This window comes from Chiloscyllium punctatum, chromosome 10 (assembly GCF_047496795.1).
Source record: "Chiloscyllium punctatum isolate Juve2018m chromosome 10, sChiPun1.3, whole genome shotgun sequence".
NCBI lineage: Eukaryota > Metazoa > Chordata > Chondrichthyes > Orectolobiformes > Hemiscylliidae > Chiloscyllium > Chiloscyllium punctatum.
The window spans coordinates 50,330,626-50,354,513 of NC_092748.1; the positions used below are offsets into that span (position 1 = coordinate 50,330,626).

Genomic DNA, 23,888 nt, shown 5'->3' on the forward strand with positions numbered 1-23,888 from the left:
GCTCAATTGCAGACCATAAATTCAGTCTCCCATTTTGTTCCCTTTCTTACACTTGTTTATTTTCTTTCAGTCAGCTTATCTGCTCTAGAGACATCTTTTGATTCTTTTCTTGCTTCACCTCCATTCCTTTAGATCCTAGGAGGGGTAAATTTTGTCATTCACATTTTCTAAAAACTCTCTTCCACCCTATCAGACCTCCCTTTGTCCTAAACCCATCCATCTCTTTCTCAAAACCTATTAGAGCTATGAATTTTTCCTGGTTCTGTATCAAGGTCACAGATCATTCTCTCTCTTGAAATAATGCTGCCTAAACGACTTTTGATATGTAGCATTTTCAGAGTTTTGTCCCCAGCACTTTTGTTTTTTTTAAATTGCAGATTTCCAGCATCTGCAACATTTTGCTTTGGATTTCTGTCTATACCCCCTGTTCAGTTACAACACTTCTAGAGCTACAACACATAATAGTTATGTTAGTCTACTACTGTCAGTATGCATCCTAACAGCTGCATTAAAGCAAAGTTGGTAATAGCACTTGCTCCTTCGTATCAGTAAAATTTTATTAGCACATAATAAAAATAGATAGGGATATGTCCTAAATTATGTTGAGCATAAAATATTGTTTTGCATTAACAAGGAAGTGAAGACACAACTGCCAGCTTGCATGAGTCTTCTGCCACTTATCCACTGTCAACTACTTGCACCAGAACGTTTTAATGACAGCATCAAACCTTAACTTTTCACCCAATAGTCATTTTGAGAGTTATTCTATTCCACCTCTACTTGTTTTTCAGCAGTATTGCAATCTTGAAGAGATCGCCAAACTACATCCAACAATATGACTCAATAACACTATTCTTCCCATCAAAGAAACACACCAAATGTAAAATAAATAAATAACCTCGGAAACAGTTTATTGTGTTTTGAGATGATACATCATATGCTCATTATTTAGAGCTACAAAGGTTTAAATGAAATCTCTTCATTACAAATTGACAAAAAGGTAAAACGGATTCACAACAGCATGTACCACATGATCAGAAATGGAACTGGGTTTAATACGAATGCCAAAATTCTAATAATCTACAGCTATCATAGATTTCATACAGATAATGGATTAGGCTAAAATGCACCATAATATTTGGTTGACTTGAGGAACATTTTCCTTATTACATCACAAAATACATTTTGATATCCCAAAGAAGCAGACTTGCAAGTAGGCATTTAACATAACTAATCTACTGCTACAAAGATCTACTTCAATAGCTTTTACCTTTTATAGGGCCTTTCCCAATCTTCAAAGATAAAAGCAGAGATTAGAATCAGTATAACATATACACAGAAGTCCGTATTGTAAAGGCTATAAAGAATTGTTGCACATTGTAAATAATGCCTCCTGCTCCTTTTCACAACACAGGAAGTGATGCAATTTATGTCGCATATCTCTTGGTCCACTGTCTGGCTATCCTGTCATGTTCTGCTCTGTTGGTCAAATATTGGGTTGCTATGCTCCCAACTAAAGGATCCGCTGTGAAACAGAAAGAATTTTTAATTAATAAACCAACACTGAGAAAATTTAGAAGATGCTTTATTATTCATTTCTTCACCAGTTCCCCAAACTCTGTTGTATTCTTCCATTTACCACATTTTATCCAAGCAACGCAGCTGTGTAATCATTAGTGGACACCATTTAACTGTACTATTACAAAGGAAATCATTAAAATGCTTTTCAAGGCATGCATACAGCAAAGTTGTTACTACAATTAAAAGACCTCCTAAAATGTCAATTTGGAAAGGAATATTAACATAACATAAATTTAAATTGCAGCACTACTTACAAATAGGAATGCCTAGAAAACTGACAATGGAAATTAGTTTTTGTATTTAAACATTGCTTAAAAAAAAAATTAGTTGTAGGATTTTGGCATTGCTGGCTGGTCAGCTAGTATTTATTGCCTGTTCCTTGTTGCCACTAAGGTTTTATGAGCCACCTTGTTGAACTGCTGCAATCCATGTGCTTGCTGTAAGTTAGGCCCGCAGTGCTGTTCAGGAGAGAATCCCAGGATTTTCTGACCAACTGCAAAGGAACAGCGACACATTTGCTGGTCAGGATGGTGAGTGTGTTGAAAAGGAATTTGTTGGTGGTAGTGTTCCCATACAATTTGGGAACAATTATATATTTTACATATTATGCTGCCCTGTCCTTTGAGATGGAAGTGGTCATGTTTTGGGAGGTGCTGCCTAAGGATCTTTAGTGAATTTCCACAGTGCATCTTCTAGATGGTACACATTGCTGCTACTGAGCACTAGTAGTGGAGAGAGTGGCTGCTTGTGGATGAGGTGCCAAACAGGTTGCTTTGTCCTGGATGGTGTCAGGATCTTGAGTATTGTCGGAGCGGCACCGATCCAGGTAAGTGAGGAATATTCCATTACAATCCTGAATTGTGCCTGGTAGATGGTGGATGAGCTTTGGGGAGTCAGAAGGACAGTTACTCACAGTATTCCTAGCTCTTGCAGCAACTGTATTTATATAGCTAACCCAGTTCAGTTTCTGGTCAATGATAACCCCCACGATATTGACAGTAGGGGATTCAGTGATGGTAACACAGTTGATGGTGGTTAAATATTCTCTTATTGGGTTGGTCATTACCTGGCATTTATGTGGCATGAATATTACTTGTTATTTTTTCAACCCAAGTCTAGATATTGTCATGATCTTGTTGCATTTGAATATGGACTGCTTCAGTATCTGTGGAGTCATGAATAGTGCTGAACATTGTGCAATCATTGGCGAACATCCCCATTTCTGGCATAATCTTGGATTGGAAGTTCAGTGATGAAGTAGCTGAAGATGGTTGGATCGAGGACACCACAGACAGGAACGTCTGTAGCGATGTCTTGAAGCTGAGACGAGTGACCTCCTCTAAACCACAACAACCTTTCTCTGTGCAAGGTATGACTCCAATCAGCACAGATTCCCACCTTCCTCTGGCCTGATTCCTATCAATTCCAATTTTGCTAAGAGTCCTTAATGCCACACTCAGTCAAATGCTGCCTTAATATCAAGGGCTCTCTCTCTCACCACACATCTGGAGTTCAATGTTTTTGTCCATGCTTGAACCAAAGCTGAACTCAGGTTAGGAGTTGAGTGGCCCTTGCACAACTCAAACTGGATGTCAGTGAAAAGGCTGTTGTTAAGCAAGTGTTGCTCGATAGCACTGTTCATGACACCTTCCATCATTTTTTTCATGATTGAGAGTAGACTGTCCAGATTGGATTTATCCTGCTTTTTGTATACAGGACATATCTGAACAATTTTAAGTAAGTGCCAGTATGGTCACTGTACTAGAACAGCTTGGCTAGGGGGACAGCAAATTTTGCAATACAGATCTTCAGTACTGTTGCTGCAATGTTGTCAGGACCCAGCAGTATCCAGTGTCTCCAACTATTTCTTGCCATCACGTGGAGGGAGTTGAATCTGAAGACTGCATATATGGTACTGGGAACCACTGAAAGAGGTGGAGATGGATTAGCAATTCGGCACTTCTGGCTAAAGATTGTTGCGAATGCTTCAGCCTTATCTTTTGCACTGAGGTCCTGGACTACGCCATCATTGAGGATAGGGATATTTTTGCACACTCCCTTCTCCAGAGAATTGCAAGAAACCAAACATGGATAGGGACCATCAATTTAAAAGACAAGAGAAAAGATGTTGCTTGGTTGGACCATGGGCAGCATGAAGATTTGGTTAGCTTCAATTCCCTCTCTTTTCTCTCCAGCAATGTTTAAGTGCGTGTATAGTCTGCAAGGTTTTATACTATCACATCCAATCCCATATTTATCATGATTGTGTGGTTAGCAGTAACGCAATCATGCTCATCATTAACAGTGAAGAAGCCATCCATCGTGATTTCACAGGGGTTAATACAATCTCTATCTTGTTGTAACTTTTTGACATTTTAAATCACTGAACGTCAAATAAAGATTGTGGCATAGATATGGGATAAAGCGAGAAACAAAAATCATACATTTTAAATAGCAAGTTACTTTCTTTTATTTTAAGAACTTTTAAATTTTCTTGGAGAAATTGTAAAATAAGTTGCTCAAGACCAAAGAAGCCATACAATAGTAATTTTGATTTATTACATCATAAAAAAATCCTCAGTTTTTCCTGCTTAAGTCAGGCTTAATATTTTCATGGATTCATACAGCTAAAATAGTGGGTGAAAAGTTCATGCCAAATCAGTGTGTAGGTTGTGGGAGCAATGACTACAACAGCATATTCTGTGGAGGAAGTGTTTCACTGACAGCAATTTCCAGATCTCCTGTTTAACCGTGCATGCACAGATGCTAGAAGCGGCTGTCATTTTTAAAGAATAATAATGGTGAATAGAGATGGTCTTTGCTGTCATTCCAACTTCCAAATTCTGGTCGATTAGTACTTTTTCTATATCAAGTGCATCAAACAAGGTGCATTTTTGGTATATTTGACTTTTTAAGATACATTAGGTAACTTATAAAACATAATTCTGTGCCTTGATTTTCTTTTTTTTGTTTCATGTATTCATGTTGCAGAGTAAGAAAGACTGCTCAAGTTATTGATTGCATCAATTCAATGCTGGCATTTGGACTTGATTTCTTTGATCCTTCCTTAATGCTTAATTTACACTAGAACGCACTCTCATTTTAGAGAGTGCAGTCAAATTCCAGAAAGTGTGAACTGCAGGATTCCAGTAAGCAATGTAACAAAAACCTGTCGACCTGAACAATTCATTCTTCCAATGTGCCTTTAAATGAAAATGGCAGAACAATATTCATGGCCCTTGTGTGTCCACAAAAAAACATTCATTAACAGTCCATTCAAAATCTGAATTAGGTAGCATGCATTTTCCTCTCACCTGACCCAAAAGCAGCTCAATTCTATTGAGTACATATTCCAAGAAAGTTCAATGCATGACAATAGCATAGTGCAAATCCCAGTTCAATGCATGGAATTTAGACATCATGCTGCATAAATTCAAGCTGTCAGGTCACACTCAAGGCTTTGAACTCATGTCATGTGAATATACCTTACTGGCACATTATTACTATGCCTAAGTATAGATTAATAATGATATAGCTGCAAGCCTCCACAAATATCTAGGGGTCTTTCAAAGTGCTCAGTGTAGAAATCTTGAACTTTTAAGCCCTATTCCATATAAATATACAATTTTTCACAGCATGAACATACAAAACAAAAGGCAAATAGACAACATAACCAATGTTGTTACTGAGTGTTGTGTTAATGTGCTGTCCTTGAAGCTGAAAAACAATTTTGTAAAAGCTGCAATAACAAATGGTTAACATTTGAATTAGAAAAAGCATATTTACATATGGCTATAAAATCCAAAGGTGTAAGAATATTTAACCATAATTGCATCAGAATATAGCTTAAATACAAAATTCTGATTACAATTATAGTATTTGACAAAGCAAGGAAGCCACATGCAAGGATTTATGGCTTCCTTAATTGGGATGCATTTGAAAAGATGAATAGGGCACAATACTTCTAAGATTATAAGAATGACTGAAAAGCTTAATAGCTACGTCCATACGTGTAAATAAAACAGATACAATCGACAAGAATTTGTTTCCTTGTTGGAGAGTCATTGAGCAACTACATCTTTGATTTCTGTTGACTATACAGTTCATAACTTAAACCTGTTGGAATTTCAAATAGACATGTGTGGAGTTCAGTTGCCATAGAATCAGGCATATTGAAAATGAATCAGTTCAGTCAAAACAGGTGCTGGAATGCAATTTGCCCATGATGCCAGCAAGAAATAACTTTCATAGTTTAGCGATAAATCTGAGAACTGAGATAAAACCACAATTAGAAAGGGTTGAGCAGGCAAAATTTAATAATGACATTCAAGCAGTGCTGGCTTGTGATCCATGTGAGTGAAAACTCTCCTCAGAATTTTAAAAACAATTTTCCTGTGCTTGTAGGGACCAGGGATATATGAATTGCGACAGTAACTTGGGAAATAGCTTAGGTTACTCAAACAGTGAAAGAAAAATGACAAACTCATGTTCTCAGTGTGACAGTCACAATATTCTACAGATCTTCTTGATCACTCATTGAAAAAACACATTAGTCTAAAGGACTGTAGAACAACCTAGAGGAGGAAGACCTTTACCTAAATAGGGTGCCTACAAAAATTCCAACACAAACAAAATAATATGCATGCCAGAAAAAGTTAGTGTTGAGTCAATAAACTTGCATCAGTTTTGCAAAAGGTCGTTGACCAGAATGTTAACTCTGTTTCTGTCGCCACTGATAGTGCCTGATCTGATGAGTAGATCCAGTTTTGTTTTTACAACAAATATTGCTTTGGTTGAAGACAGGACTTCCATCAGTTGAAGAAAAGCTCCTGGAATGTAGCAACTGTACACTCAACTGTTCTTATTTGTGTGCCCACCAAAAGATTGGTCAAAGTGCAGCACTATCATGTTTTAGTGGACAATTTCTGAATCCTCAGGAGATGAACTTAAGCAAATTTAAAAAGCTATTGCAGAACAAGACCATTAAAAAAAACTCCCTTGGGTGATCAGCTTGTGATGTAATTGGACAGGCATTATTCTATATTTAATACTTGCACAGGGTGAGAAGAATTTCATTCAGAGCTTGAGACAAGTAGGAGATTGAGCCAATATCATACATATATTTCATTTTTTCTTACATAGTAGAGAACTTGCAATATGTGTGGTGCAATTGATGCGAGCTATCATGGATGGGAGAATACAGAAACAATATAGCTGTTATTGTCATGAAAAGTTGCAGTCTAGTTTTGAACTTATTAGAGAGTAAAGTAATTTGAAGATTCATAGTGGAAATTTAAGGTATTATGCATTAATTTGAAAAACAAGACTTCAAGGGTGGTAATCAGCACTTTATGAATTTAAGAGAAGCAGACTTTCAGTCAATACATGGCTTGGTTTGGAGGCAGGATGGCTCGCATGAAAGTTTCACATTCTTGGAGAAGCATGGCACAAGAAGCCAAGTTTGAAATTGGCTAAGGAGAGCAAAACTAAAAGCTATTGGAAACGAAACAGCCATGTTAAATGAAATAAATAGTAGAGAAATATCAGAGGATAAATAAAGACAGTCAAATCAGAATGTTATTTTGAGAGAACTGAAATCCTGAAAGTTAAAACTTGTATTTATTTCCCACCAACAATAATTTCAATGATGCCAGGCAGCATTTTAATTTGTCGCCCTCCATGTTGGAACAATCCAACATTGCCCTCCAAGACACGAGGTGAGGCCCTGATTATCTTAAGCCACTCTGGTAAATGGCAAATGAGTCCACAAACAGTGCCAGAGTGATCTGCAGAAAGAATGTTGGGGTATATTTAGGAGACAAAGCAAAAGGGAGAAACACAAACAACCAGTGATAAATTAACCCTCACCATATCAAAGGGCAGGTGATAGCTGAGTGGTATTATCAGCAAACTGTTAGTCCAGAGACCCAGGTAATGTTCTGTGGACCCAGGTTTAAATCCTGATATAGCAGAAGGTGGAATATGAATTCAATAAAAACTTTGAATTAAGAGTCTGATGATGACCACAAATCCATTGCCAACTGTCAGAAAAACCAACCTGGTTGACTAAAGCTCTTTAAAGGAAGCTGCCACCCTTACCTGGTCAGGCCTACATGTGATTCCAGACGCACTGCAATATGGCTGATTCCTAACTGTCCTTTGGGCAATTTAGGGTTGGACACCCTCATCCCATGAATGAATAAAAAAACATGAGAACAAGTTGGGAAAGAATCAAAGAAAATAACTTCAATTTGACACTTCTAATGGCCTCAGGCCTCCCAAAGTGTGTCACAATCTGGTAAGTAAATACTTTCAAAGTAGAAAAATGCAACATCCAATTTTTCTACATTCAAGAATTAAGACTGTCCATTAGCAGGAGCCTGAAAAAAAATCAATGTGCAAATGAAGGCCTTCAAAAGGCATGGCAGCCAGTTAACTTCCAAGAGTTTGCAAGATGGTGGTGGAGTAGCACACTCCAGCTAGAGCTCATCCACTCCAGCACCTTCATAGGGCCCTCCCAGCATGGTGACCTCCCAGTCTGGCACGGTGGTCCGCTGGCCTGGCAACTTTCCAGCCTTCTGCTACAACTTCCCAGCTTGGCGTGTCACTGGCGTGATATGGAGCTAAGGCTCAGTGCAGACTGGAAGCTAAGTGCCAGCAAGGTCTGCTGTACTGAACTCTTTTCTATAATGCTGGACATTTTATTTCTCCAACACATCTTGTATCAAAAGCTGTGCCTAAGTACTTTTGTATCTAAGCCAGCACTAATTGGTGATGTATAAACTTTTCACTATACACATTGAGTGTATATGACAAAGTTATTTTATCCTAACTTCCTTCTGCAGCTACCATGACAAAACTTGAAGTCACTTGACAGAAACTGACAATAGCAAAGTCGATATTTAAATTTGCATTGATGATAAAAGTGGAAGCAGAACAAGCTAGAACCAACAATACTTCATACAAGGTAAAACAAAATCATAGTGATTAAGTTTCTAATTCATACCTTTCTAATCACCAGTAGTAACTATTATTGTTTTGAAACCTTGAAGTTCAGGAGTGTTTCAGGAGACAGTCACAACTCATTCAAATTCAGCCAGTGGACAGGAGGGTGTGACTGTTGAGTGAGGCAGGTCTAGGATCTCGGAAGTAGAGTTGCAGGAGCCTCAGCCTTTGATCAACATGTTCATGAGTCTTGCTCCCTATGTGGATGGGAGTGGGGACTACAGGCAGAATGTGCAGACTGACCGCAGCACTGTGTTGCAGGGAGCCATCCAATTATAGACAATAGGTGCAGGAGTAGGCCATTTGGCCCTTCGAGCCAGCACCACCATTCATTATGATCATGGCTGATCATCCTCAATCAGTATCCTGTTCCTGCCTTATCCCCATAACCCTCGATTCCACTATCCTTAAGAGCTCTTAATTGTGGGGTCGGTGGGGAAGAGCGAGAGCGTGCGTGAGAGAGCAAGAGGAGAAATGTAGTTGTAGTTGGGGTTGGTATAGTTAGGGGCACCGACACTGTTCTTGATCAGCAGGATCAAGAATCCCGAAGGTTGTGTTGCCTACCTGGTGCTCAGGTTCGGGATGTGTCATCTGGGCTGCAGAAGAACCTGGAGTAGGAGGGTAAAGAATCAGTGGTCATGGCCCACAGAGCTACCAACGACATACATAAAACTGGGCAGAGGTGTTGTGAAGGGAGTATGAACAGCTAGAAGCGGAATTAAAAAGCAGAAACAAGATGGCAATAATCTCTGGTTAACGACCTGAGCCATGAGCTAATTGGCACACGGTCAAGAAGATTAAGCAGGTAAATGCATGGCTTAAAGACTGGTTTGGCAGAAATGGGTTTGAATTCATAGGACATTGGCACCAGTACCAGGGATGAAGGGTCAGTCTTCATCTGAATCATGCTGGGACCTAGTGAATCACATAACTAGGGCTGTAGTCGGAGTTTTAAACTAAACAGGGGGAGGATTCAGTTGTTGGGGAAATTAGAAAACCCAAATTTGAGTGGGAGGTAAGAGTGCAGATTAGCGATGTGGCGGATAGTTACCAGTCAATAAAAGGTGAGGGACAAAACAGGTGAATGTTTTATGCACCAAGGAATTACAAAAAAAAAGGGAAATTTACCAGCAGAATAAATTTAAAAGCTTTGTATCTAAAAACACAAATCATTCAAATCAAAATTAATGGGTTAATGACACAATTAGAAACAAAATAGTACAATTTGGTCGTGATTTCTGAAGTATGGTTACAAGGAGACCAGGTCTGGGAACTGAATATTCAAGGGTACTCAGCATTTCAAAGACAGACTGAAAGGAAAAGGAAGTGGTGTAGCTTTGCTGGTGAAGGAAGGGATCAATGCTGTAATGAGAAATGACATAAACATGGGAGATCAAGAACTGGAATCAGTCTGGGTAGAAATAGGAAATAGCAAAGGGAAGTAGTACTTGGTAGGAGTAATCTACAGGTCCCCAAACAGTAGTTCCACAGTGGGACACAGTATAAACCAGGAAATATTAGAAGCTTGCAGAAAAGGTATGGCAATAATCATAAGTGATTTTAACACCCCTATAGATTGGAAGAATCAAATTGGCAAGGGTAGCCTGAAGGCAGAGTTCACTGAATGTATTAGAGATGGTTTCTTGGAGCAATATGTTGTGAAACCAATCAGGGAGCAGACTACTCTAGATTTGGTATTGTGTAATGAAGAGAGATTAATTGGTGACATCACAGTTAAGGATCCTCGAGGGACTAGTGAACAATGTATGATAGAATTTTAAATTCAGTTTGGGGATGAGAAAGTGGAGTCCCACAGTAGTGTTCTGGAATTAAACAAAGGAAATTACATAGGCATGAGGATGGATTTGGCCCAAACAGATTGGACAGGAAGGCTAAAGGGTCAGACAGCGGATGAGCAGTGACAGATGTTTAAGGAACTACTCAATTCCTCACAACTAAAATACACCCCAGTGAGGAAGAAAGATGGTAAGGGGAGTAAAAAACATCCATGGCTAAACAAGGAGGCCAAGGACAATATAGAGTCAAAAACTAAAGCATATCATATTGCAAAGGCCAGAGGCAGGCTGGAAGATTGGGAAGCTTTCAAACATAAAAAAGATACTAAAAAAATTAATAAAAAGAGCGAACGTAAATTATGAAAGAAAACTAGCACAAAATATCAAAAAGGATAGTAAAAACTTCTATAGGTATATAAAAGAAAAGACAATCACTAAGGTGAATGTTGGTCCCTTGGAAGATGAAACTGGAGAGTTAATAATGGGGAAACTGAAATGGCAGAGATGCTAAATCAATACTTTGCCTCAGTTTTCACAGTGAAGGACAACAGAATCATTCCTATTGGAACAGGCAAGTCAGAGGCAATAGAAAGGGTAGAACTTAGAACAATCAATATCGATAGGGAAAAGGTACTTAGCAAACAATTAGGATTGAGGACAGAAAAGTCCCCTGGGTATGATGGCCTACACTCTAAGGTTTTAAAGGATGTGGCGGCAGAGATAGTGGATCAATTGGTTACAATATTTCAAAATTCCCTGGACACAGGAAAGGTTCCAGTGGATTGGAAAAATGTAACGTAACATCCTTATTCAAAAAGGGAGGCAAAAATGTGGGAAATTATAGACCAATTGGTTTAACATCTAGAGTTAAGAAAGTGTTAGTATCCATTATCAAGGAAGCAATGTAAGGTCATTTGGAAAGGCTAAACACTATCCATAAGAGTCAGCATGATTTTATGATTGGCAAATTATGTTTGATTTGCTAGAGTTCTTCAATGATGTAACAAACAAAGTTGTTAATAGGGATTCTGGAGATACAACATATCTGGACTTCTATAAGGCATTTGATAAGGTGCCACACAAAAGGTTAATTCACAAGGTTAGATCATATGAGACTGGGGTAATTTATTAGCTTGGATAGATTACTGGCTGATGGACAGAAGACAGAGTGGAGTTGGGATAAATAGGTTTTTTCCTGGATGGCAAGATGTAACCAGTGGGGTGTCACAGGGTTCAGTCCTTGGACCCCAACTATTTACAATCTACATTAACAACTCGGATACAGGGATAGAAGACTCCATAAACAACTTTGCAGATGACAAAATTAGACTGTACAGTAAATTGCTATGAAGAAATAAGAACCTACAAATGGATATAGATAGGTCAGGAGAGTGGGCCAAAATGTGGCAGATGGAATTTAATGCGGATAAGTGTGAGGTCATGGATTTTGGTTGAAATAAATGGGAAAGCGACCTATTATCTAAATGGGGAGGGGCTTCGGGGTGCTCTGGTAGAGAGGGATCTGGGTGTCCTTAGTCACAAGTTACAGAAAACTAGCATGCAGGTACAAGCAGATAATAAAGAAAGTGAATGGAATGTTAGCTTTTATACCTAAAGAAATAGAATATAAAGGTAAGGAAGCATTGTTGCAAATGTACAAGGCACTAGTGAGACGACACCTGGAGTATTGTGCGTAGTTTTGGTCCCTTTGAGGAAAGATGGAGTGGCATTGGAGATATTCAGAGGACGTTCACCAGATTGATCCCAGAGATGAGGGGTTTGTTATATAAAGAGAGATTGAACAGTTTAGGTTTATCACTCTCTGGAATTTAGAAGAATGAAGAGAGGGAAAATTGAAGTATTCAAGTTGATATGGATAAAATAGATGTGGAGCGCATGCTTCCTCTTGTGGGGTATTCAAGGACTAGAGGTCATAGTCTTAAAAGAAGGGACAGCAAATTTAAAACAGATTTGAAGAGAAACCACTTCTCCCAAAGTGCTGTGAATCTGTGGAATTTGCTACTCCAAAGTGCAGTGGATGCTGAGACAGTGAGTAAATTTTAGGAGGAGTTAGACAGATTTTTAATTGGTAATGGGTTGAAGGCTTATGGGAAGAAGGCAGCAAAAAGGGGGTGAAGAGCATATCAGTATTGATTGAATGGGTAGACTTGATGGGCAAAATGGCCTAATTTTGCTCTTCTATCTTATGAACTTGAATGCATTGAAATGAGGGTTTCCTCACATTCGAGATAAGGAAGTTTTAATGAAATCATTCATTTTTCTGCGACAACAGCATAGTGTTAATATAGAAACATGGATACTTTGAGCATGAAAATGTAACCTGCTGGTTTTTGGAGAACAATCCAAAACTGATAATCACGGATTCACTTTCTCCAGTCGGTCCCTAGCCGCCTTCTGCTTCAAAAGGTAAAATTTACAGTAAAAATATGATGGTCTCTGCCACACAGTTCCACACAAATCAAAAATCCAATGCTCTAACATTAAGAACTTCCATTTACATAATATGTTTAACATCATAATGTCCCAAAATGCCAAACAGGAACAATATCAATCAAAACTGGACTCAGTGAAGTAGCAAGTTAGATGGCTGAAGTTTAGATCACTGAGGTAGATTAAGGGGTGTCTTAAAAGAGAACAGATAGAGACAGATGTTTAGGGGAGGAATTCCAGAGTTAGGGACTTCAGCAGCTGAAGGCAGAGTAACAAGTAGTGCAATGTTTAAAGTTAGGGAGGCACAAGAGACTGGAACAGGCAGGATAATTTGAGGTTTGCAGATTAGAGATAGGATAGGGTGAGGTCAGGGAGGAAATTAAGAAGAAGGATGGCAATTCTTCTTAAATTAAACAAGTGATGGCCTAGTGGAGTTATTGATCAAGAAACTGAGCGAAACCCTGAGCACTTGGGTTTGAATCCTGTCAAGACAGATGGTGGAATTTCTATTCAATAAAATATACCTGGAATTAAGAATCTATTGGTGACCACAAAACCTTTATCGATTGTCAAAAAAATACCCATCTGGCGCTCTAATGTTCTTCAAGGAAAGAAATCTTTCATCCACACTCGGTCTGGCCTGCACGTGACTTCAGATCCATAGCAATGTGGTTGACTCTCAACTGCCCTTTGAAGTGGCCTAGTAAGTTACTCAATTTTACCAATCGCTGTAAAGTCTCAACAAAGAAATGAAACTAGATGGATCACCTGGCAATCGACTTCGGCACCAGAAAAACAGCAGGAACAGTCCTGTCAACCTTGCAAAGTCTTCCTTACCCACATCTGGAGGCTAGTACCAAAATTGGGAGAGCGGTCTCAAAGACTAGTCAAACAACAGCCTGACATAGTCATACTCATGGAATCGTACCTTACAATGTCCTAGACAGCACCATCCCTACCCTTGGATATATCCTGTTCCACCAGCAGGACAGACCCAGCAGAGGTGGCAACATAGTGCTATACAGTTTGGAGGGAATTGCTCTCTGCATCCTTAACACCGACTCGAGATCCCATGAAGTCTCATGGCTTAATGTTAAAAATGGACAAGAAAACCCCCATATACTGTCCTCTCTCAGTTGATTAATCAATACTCCTTCACATTTTCTCTAGGTGTTGCTCAGTGCTCAGGATGGCAAGGGCACAAAACACACTCTGGACAGAGGATTTCTAAGTCCACCACATAGTGGTTCGACAGCAACACTACTAATAGAGCTGGTCACGTTCTAAAGCACATAGCTGCTAGACTGGGTCTGCAGCATATTGAGGGGGAACAAGATACTTGACTTCATCCTTGCCACTCTGCCAGTTGCAGATGCATCTGTCCAAGATAGAATCAGTAAGAGTCTCCACCGCATAGTCCTTGTGGAGGAAAAGACCCACCTTCATGTTGAGAATACCCTCCATGTTGTGTGGCACAATCATGGTAAATCAGACAGACTTCAAATAGATCCAGTAAATCAATATTGAGCATCCATGAGGCTCTGTGGGCCATCAACAGTAGTTGAATTGTCCAGCACAATCTGCAACCTCATGGCCTGGCATATCCCCCATTCCAATACCATCAAGCCAGGGGATCAACCCTGGTTCCAATGAGAATGCAGGAGGGCATGCCAGGAACAGAACTAGGCATAACTGAAAGTGAGATGTCAACCTGGTGAAGCAACTAAACAGCATAACCAGTGTGAAAGGAGCCCCACAGTTAACGGATCAGATCTAACTTCAGCAGTGCTGCCACATCGTGAATGGTGGCAGATTATTAAACAACTTATTGATGAGGAGGATCCAGAAATATCTCCAACCACAATGAAGGAAGAGCCCAACACATCAGTGCGAAAATCAAGGCTGAAGCATTTGCAGCAATCTTCCTGATGAAGGGCTTTTGCCCGAAACGTCGATTTTCCTGCTCCTCGGATGCTGCCTAACCTGCTGTGCTTTTCCAGCATGACTCTAATCTAGAGTTCTGCCAAAAATGCCAAGTGGGGGATGATCCATCTTGGCCTCCTCCAGTGGTACCGAACATTACAGGTACCAGTCTTCAGCCAATTCAAGAACTGGATACTGCAAAAAACTATGGGCCCCGACAACATTCTGGCAATAGTACTAAAAAACCTACGCTCCCCTAGCTAAGCTGCTCCATTACAGTTACAACACTGCATCCACCTGATAATGTGAAAAATTGCACAGTTATGTCCTGTACATACAATCAGGGCAAATCCAAACCGGTCAATTGCCACCCCATTAGTCCCCTCTTGATCATCAGTCTCCTTTCGATCATCAGTAAAGTGATGGAAGGGGTCATCAACAGTGCTATCAAACAGCACCTATTCAGCAATAATCTACTCTGTGACCCCCAGTTTGGATTCCACCAGGGTGACTCAGCTTCTGACCTCCTTAGCCTTGAATCGAACATGGACAAAAGAGCTCGATTCCACAGGTGAGGTCAGGTGAGAGTGAGAGCCCTTGACATCAAGTCTGCATTTGACCAAACGTAACATCCAGGAGCCTTAACAAAACTGCAAATAATAGTATCAGGGGACAAACTTGCTACTGATTGGAGACAAACACGGTACATCAGAAAACTGCTGAGATTGTTAGAGGTCAGTCATTTTTGATCCAGAACATCTCAGGGTATTGCCCTAGGCCCAACCATCTTCAGCTGCTTCAATGATCAGCTCTCCATTGCAAGGTCAGATGTGGGATGTTTGCCAATGATTGCACACTGTTCAGAACCATTCGTGACTCCACTGATAATGAAACTGTCCATGTCCAAGTGCAACAATATCTGGACAATATGCAGGCTTGGACTGACAGGCAATATTTATGCCACACAAATGCTATACAATGACTATCTCCAATTAGAAGTCAATCTTCACCGTCCCTTGACATTCAATGGCGTTACCATCACTGAACTCCCTACTGTCAATATCCTGAGGGCTATCATTGACCAGAAACTCAACTAAACTCACCACTAAACGTAGTACTGCAAGAGCAAGTCAAATGCTAGGAACACTGCATCAAGTAGCTCACCTCCTGACTCCCAAAATCCTGCCCATCTTCTACTAGGTACAAGTCCGGAGTTGATGGAATACTCCCCGCTTGTGTGGGTAGGTGCCAATCCAACAAATCATAAGAGGTTTGACACCATACAAGACAAAGCAGCACACTTGACTTGGACCACATCCACAAGTAATCACTTCTTCCATCACTGACTCTCAGTAGCAGCAGTGTATACCATCGACAAGATAAGTTGCAGAAATTCACCTAATATTCTTAGGCAGCACATTCCAAAACTAAGACCCCTTCCATGTAAAAGGCAAAGGCAGCATACACATGAGAACACGACCATCTGCAAGTTCTCCTCCAAGTTACTCATCATTCTGCCTTCAAAATATATCTCCATTCCTTCACCATTGCTGGGTTAATATTGCAGAATTCCCTGCATAAAGGCATTGCAGGTCAACCTACAGCACGTGAACTGCAGTGTATCAAGACTGCAGATCACCACCACCTTCTCAACGGCAAATCGGAACAGGCAAGAAAATGCTGGCCATGTTCCAAAAGTGAATAAAAAGAAATGACAAAACATTCCTATTAATAAGTTGTTATTCATTAAAAATCTTAAATTTGTCAAGTACAACATTTTTAACAAGTTATCTACTGGCTAACTCAATTCACTCCACAATGATTGTCCAGAACTGGGATTAAACAAGTTGGTCAATTCTTAATTAGTAGTTTGTCCTTCTGTCTCTTCTTTAATAAGGTGTTATATTGGCTACTTAAGAATCCAACTACTTTGAGTCTTGACTTTATTAAATGCATTGGAGTATAGAAGGATACATAGTGTCTTGAACTTATTCCTTTGGAACAGAAGACCACTCAGCCTCTTGAACCTCCATGTTAAGTGGCACTCTTGCCTAATGTAAATCAATCAATTGCAATCTTGAAAGTTCCAATCTTCCAAGCAGCCACAGACTTTTTGGATGTTGAAAGAATTTCAGAGTTCAAATTTCTGCAACATATTGTGAAAAACTGAAGCATGTTTCAGTTTATTCTGTTTATGAACTCAATTCTACTTGATGACATAGCTACTTTTGCCTGAGCAACAACTCATTCAGCTTCTTGAAGGTGTTTAAATGAGATCATAGCTGAAATTCCCACAATACATATTGCTCACAAACATTTTTTAAAAATCAGTCACTGGACTCAGGAGCAGGAGGAGGCCATTTGACCTGAAAGCCAGTTCCACCATTCAAAATCATGGCTGATCCAATTGTCATTTTAGGTCTACTCCCTTGCCTACACCTCAAAATTCTTGATACACTTGCCGGTCAAAAATCTATCCAACTCAGCCATGGTTAAATTGAAGGATCTAGTCTCCACCATCTTCTGGGAAAAGAATTCTGCACTAGAATGAATTTTTGGGAAAAAAAAATTTACAACTTAGTTTAAAAAGAAGAGGCCTCCCATTTAGGGAACGTCCCTTAGCTTTTGCTTCCCCCCAAAAAAAATCTTTCCATTATTCAACCTATCCAATCCTCTCAAGATCATAAGATGTTTCAACAAGATCACCCCTCACTCTCCTAAGTTCCAATACGCTTAGGCCTTACCTGCTTCATAAGGTGAACCTTTCATCGAAGTATGACGTGTGAACATTTTTTGAACTGCTTCAAAAGCAATTACTTCCTACAGGAGTCTAAAGCCATTTGCAGTACTCCAAATGTACCCGGTACATTCGCAATCAACCTTCTCTACTTTTTTGTATCTTCTCCCATGAAGCAAATCACAACATTCCATTTACCTTACTAACTAATTGTTGTATCTACCTGCACAATTTGATACGATGTGTGTCAGGAAACCCACATATCTCTAGCAAGGCAGTGATGTCCACATCCTATTAGAGAATTAAAAAACCTCCGATCTCTTATCATTTAAATAGCATCCTGCTTCTCTATGCTTTGTACCAACATTACCAAGTTCACATTTACCCCCACTCTACTCTATCTAGCTGGCTGATCTCATTGTGAACAGGAGTGATCACATCAGCAGCAAGTGTTGGTTGCTGGTAGAACTCTAGCTCAGAAGCTGATGATCTGGAATCTGAGCTTCAAACACTGCGGCACATTTAGGAGGGGGGGGAGAAAGAGTTACCTGGATGCTTCATTTCAGGAGGCAGTCACACCTGGTTGATCAAGTAATTCAAATTCAGTTAGTGATCAGGGACAACAGGGTGTGATTGCAAGTGAGGCAGGTAAAGGATCCTGAGTTCAGGAGTAGAGGAGCCTCAACTTTTGACCTTATCCAACAGGTTTCAGATTCTTGCTACCCGTGAGGACGAAGTAAAGGGCTGCGGGGAGGATGAGCCAATTGACCATGGCACCATGGTGCAGAAGGCCATTCAAAAGAGGGTGGGGGCAAAAAGACAAGTGGCAATTATAGAGGAATCTATAATTAAAAGGGGCAGATAATATAGTTTGCAAACCAGATCGGGAATCCCACATGGTATGTTGCCTGCCTGGTGCCAAGGTGCAGGACATCTCTGACCAGCTTGACAGGATATTGGAGTGGGAGAGGGAGGATCCAGTTGTTGTGGTCCACATTGGGACTAACAACATAGGCAAGGGTAGAATGGAGGACTTGTTTGGGAATTATTGAGCACAGGAATGAAATTAAGGAACAGGTCCTCAAGGGTCAATCTCCGGATTACTGCTTGAGCCTTGTGCAAATTGGCTTAAGGACAAGAAAATTAGGAAAGTAAGCACGTGGCTAAGAGAATGGTGTGGGAAAGAGGTGTACCATTTCATGGGGCATTGGCATCAGTGTTGAAACTGGGAGGGGGGAGATCTGTACCGATGGGACAGTCTCAATATGAACTGATCTGGAACCAGTGTTCTAGCGAAAAGGATAAATAGGGTGGTCACTACGACTTTAAATTTGAGAGTCGGAGAAGGGAAAGGGAAAGCAACAAGAAGTATCGTGATAAATGAAAAGGTAAGCAGCAGGTTAGCATGTGTGTAGGAGGCTTGAAGTTCAAGGCAGACTATGAAAGAAGCAAAAATGAAGGATAACTCAGGAACCATTAGAGATGTTGTGAATCATGACAGTAAGAAAGCTAGCATAAAGGCACTTTACCTGAACGCTCATAGCATTTGTAATAAGGTTGATTAGTTAATGGCACAAACCAGCGTGAACGAATAAGATTTTATAGCCATCATGGAGTCTTGGTTGCAGAACGGTGATGACTGAAAATTAAATATCCAGGGCACCAGACTATTCTGAAGGACAGACAGGAATGCAAGGGCAGTGGTGTAGCTCTGATATTCAAGGACGACATCAGGGTGGCACTGAGAGATGATATACATTCTATAGAGCATGAAGTTGAATCAATTTGGGCAGAAATTAGGAATTCCAAGAAGAAAACGTCACAGTCGAAAGACCACAAAATAATAATATCACATTGGGTGGGCAACAAACAAGGAAATAACTAATGCCTGCAAAAATGTACGACCATTATTGTGGGGGATTTTAATCTGCATTTAGAACATAGAACAGTACAGCACAGAACAGGCCCTTCAGCCCACGATGCTGTGCCGACCACTGATCCTCATGTATGCACCCTCAAATTTCTGTGACCATATGCATGTCCAGTAGTCTCTTAAATGTCCCCGATGACCTTGCTTCCACAACTGCTGCTGGCAACGCATTCCATGCTCTCACAACTATGTAAAGAACCCGCCTCTGACATCCCCCTCTATACTTTCCTCCAACCAGCTTAAAACTATGACCCCTCATGTTAGTCCTGGGAAATAGTCTCTGGCTATCGACTCTATCTATGCCTTTCATTATCCTGTATACCTCAATTAGGTCCCCTCTCCTCCTCCTTTTGTCCAATGAAAAAAATCCGAGCTCAGTCAACCTCTCTTCATAAGATAAGCCCTCCAGTCCAGGCAGCATCCTGGTAAACCTCCTCTGAACCCTCTCCAAAGCATCCACATCTTTCCTATAATAGGGCGACCAGAACTGGACACAGTATTCCAAGTGCAGTCTAACCAAAGTTTTATAGAGCTGCAATAAGATCTCATAACTCTTAAATTCAATCCCCCTGTTAATGAAAGCCAAAACACCATATGCTTTCTTAACAACCCTGTTCACTTGGGTGGCCATTTTAAGGGATCTATGTACCTGCACACCAAGATCCCTCCGTTCCTCCACACTGCCAAGAATCCTATCCTTAATCCTGTACTCGGCTTTCAAATTCGATCTTCGAAAATGCATCACCTCGCATTTATCCAAGTTGAACTCCATCTGCCACCTCTCAGCCCATCTCTGCATCCTGTCAATGTCCCGCTGCAGCCTACAACAGCCCCCTATACTGTCAACGACACCTCCAACCTTTGTGTCATCTGCAAACTTGCTGACCCATCCTTCAATCCTCTCATCCAAGTCATTAATACAAATTACAAACAATAGAGGCCCAAGGACAGAGCCCTGTGGAACATCACTCACCACAGACTTCCAGGCAGAATATTTTTCTTCTACTACCATTCGCTGTCTTCTGTTGGCCAGCCAATTCTGTATCCAGACAGCGAAGTTTCCCTGTATTCCATTCCTCCTGACCTTCTGAATGAGCCTACCATGGGGAACCTTATCAAATGCCTTGCTGAAGTCCATATACACCACATCCACAGCTCGACCCTCAACTTTTCTAGTTACATCCTCAAAGAACTCGATAAGGTTTGTGAGGCATGACCTGCCCCTCACAAAGCCGTGTTGACTGTAGATTGGTCAAACCAGTTCGGTCAGGGTAGCCTTGAGGAGGAGTTCATTGAGTGTATCCATGATAGTTTTCTTGAACAGTATGTAATGGAACAGACGAGGGTGCAAGCTATCCTAGATCTGGTCCTATGTAATGAGACAGGAAAAATTAATGACCTCATAGTCAGGGATCCTCTTGGAAGAAGTGATCATAGTATGGTTGAATTTAGAATACATTTGGATAGTGAGGAGACAAAATCCAATACCAGAGTCCTGTGCTTGAATAAGGGGGACTATGATAGAATGAGGGAGGACCTGGCTAAAGTAGACTGGAAACAGAGGCTTTGTAGTGCGACAGTTGATGAGCAGTGGAGGACCTTTGAAGAAATTTTTAAGAAGTGCTCAGCAAAAGTACATTCCAATGGGAGGAAAGGACTGTAAGAGGAGGGGTAATCTGCCATGGGTGTCTAAGGAAATAAAAAGAAGGTATACAAAGTGGCTAAAAACAGCAGGAATATAAAAGATTGGAGAAACTTTAAAGGTCAACAGAAAGCCACAAAATGAGCTATAAAGAAAGATAGACTATGAGAAAAAAACTAGCACAGAATATAAAGACAGATAGAAAAATTTCTATAAATATTTAAAATGAAGAGGAGTGGTTAAAGTTAATGTTGGTCATTTAGAGGATGAGAAGGGGCAGTTAGTTATGGGATATGATGAAATAGCTGAGGCATTGAACAGGTACTTGGCATAGATCTTCACAGTGGAGAATACTAATAATATGCCAGTAAATGACAAAGAGACGAACGTAGGTGAGGACCTGGAAACAATTATTATTATAGAAGAGTCTGTGTTGGGTGAGTTAACAAAGCCCTGGCCCTGAGATACTAAAAGAGGTGGCGGGAGAAATATAGATGGATTTGTGGTAATGCTCCAAAATTTGCTGGATTTTGGGACAGTCCCACAAATTGGAAAATAGCAAATGTGACGACATGGTTTAAAAAGGGAAGTAGACAAAAGATGGGGAATTATAGACACCAGTGAGCTTAACATCTGTCAAGGGGATGATGCTTGAGTCCATTATCAAGCAGGGCATCGCGAAAGAAATTGTCCCACTGTACAAACGTAGCAGGGACTCATGAAGGGCAGGTCATGCTTCACAAATCTTTTGGAATTCTATGAAGACATTCCAAACAAGATGGACAATGGGGACGCAGTGGATGTGGTGTATCTAGATTTTCAAAAGGCCTTTCGCAAGATGCAGCACATGAGGCTGCTGCATAAGGATGCATGGTGTTATGGTAGAGTATTAGCATGGATAGAGGATTGGTTGACTGACAGGAAGCAAAAAGTGGGGATAAATGAGTGCTATTCTGGCTGGCAATCAGTGACGAATGGTGTGCCTCAGGGATCGGTGTTGGGACCATAATTATTTACAATTTATATAAATGATTTGGAGTTGGGGCCCACGTGTATGGTGTCAAAATTTGCCAATGACACTTGATGGTTGACAGAGCAAAGTGTGCAGAGGATTGTGAAACTTTTCGGAGGACCATAGATACTTTAAATGAATGGGCAAAAGTCAGGCAGATGGAATACAATGCTAGTAAACATGAAGTTATACATTTTAGTAGGAGTAACAGCAAAATAGATTATTACTTGAATGGTAAAAGGTTGCAGCATGGTGATTTGCAGAGGGACCTGGGTGTTTTTGTGCATGAACTACAGAAGGTTGGACTGCAGGTACAACAAGTTATTAGGAAAGCAAATGGAATTTGTCCTTCATTGCTAAAGGGGTTGAGTTTAAAAGCAGAGAGGTAATGTTGCAGCTGAACAAGGTGCTGTTGAGGACAAACCTGCAGTGCTGCATGCAGATTAGGTTCATTAGGTTAATTCCAGATTTGAGGGAGTTGGTTTATGAGGAGAGGCTGAGGAGATTGGGATTATATTCATTGGAATTCAGAAGAATGAGGGGGTATCTTATAGAAACAGATAATGAAGGGAATTGATAAAATAGAAATAATTAGGATGTTTCCACTGGCAGTCGAGACTAGGGCAAGATGGCATGGCCTCAAGATTAGAGGAAGCAGGTTTAGAATTGAACTGAGAAGGAACTTCTTCACCCAGAGGGTTGTTAATCTTTGGAATTCCATGCCCAGGGAAGTAGTTGATGCTACTTTAGTAATTGCTTTTAAAGGTAAGGTAGGTACTTGTTTGAAAAATAAAGGAATAAGGGATATGGTGAAAACGCGGCTCAGTGGAGGGGAGTCCGCAGAAAGACTAGCCATGATTCTACTGAGTGGCAGAGCAGGCTCGAAGGGCCAAACTATTTCTTTTAAGAATCTGGAATGTAAGCCATCCAGTCCAGGGATTTTTCAACCCTTCGGTTTCATAGCTTTCCTTGGATCCTTTCACTGGTGATGGTAATTACTTTGAGTTCATCCCTTCCTATCAACTCATGATTTTTAGGAGGTTTTCTGAGTCTTCTTTTCCAAAGACAGACCTAAAATACTTGTTCAAAGTCTCTGCTACTTTTTGTTTTTGATCGTTAATTCATCAGACTCTCTCTGGAAGACCAATACTAACTTTAAAAAGAAAAACAAAAACAAAAACAAAAACAAATTGCTGGAGAAACTCAGGTCTGGAAGCAGTTTTGGAGAGAAAGCAGAGTTAATGAGTCCAATGACTTCTTCAGAACTAGTTTAAAATGCTCTTTGAATTTTTGTATCAGTTTTCAAATTACAAGCAATTTTTTTTCATGGTCTGCTTATTGTTTAGTCATTCTTAAGGTTGTTAAGGTTTGTCCAATCCTATGACTACCACCATTGTTTGGAGATTTGCGGAGTGTTCCTTTAAAATTTACTGCTATCCTTAACTCACTTCCTTAGCCACAGACAGTACATGCTTTTCATACAGCCCTTCTTTCTCACAGAGATAAATCTTCATTGTGAGTTATTAAATAGCTCCTTACATCTCTTCCACAGCAATTCTACTGTCCTACCTTTCAACCTAGCTCCAAAGTTTATTTTAACCAATTCTGTGTTCTTAACTTCAGTTACCAGATAGCAACCTTCAATGTTTGAAATCTGCTTCTTTCTTCCAAATAAAACATGAAATTCGATCACATTGTAATCACTGTTACCTAGAGACTCTTGCTATGAGTTTATAGATTCACCCCATCTTACAACACAATCAATATTTTAAAAAATCAGATAGGAATCAACTTTTTGTGGGAGGGAATTC

The 23,888-nt window shown here is 40.2% G+C and overlaps 1 protein-coding gene across 3 annotated transcripts in view; it reads right to left on the reverse strand.

Annotated features, from left to right (window-relative positions):
• Nucleotides 1-881: 881 nt before the first annotated feature.
• The window catches only part of ube2e3 (ubiquitin-conjugating enzyme E2E 3 (UBC4/5 homolog, yeast)), a 138,493-nt gene continuing 115,486 nt past the window's right edge, over nt 882-23,888 (reverse strand). For all 3 annotated transcript variants that reach the window (XM_072579093.1, XM_072579091.1, XM_072579092.1), the window contains exon 6: nt 882-1,525. In XM_072579093.1, the coding sequence (XP_072435194.1) occupies nt 1,428-1,525 (98 nt within the window). In that variant the 3' untranslated portion in view covers nt 882-1,427. The remainder of the gene's footprint in view (nt 1,526-23,888) is intronic.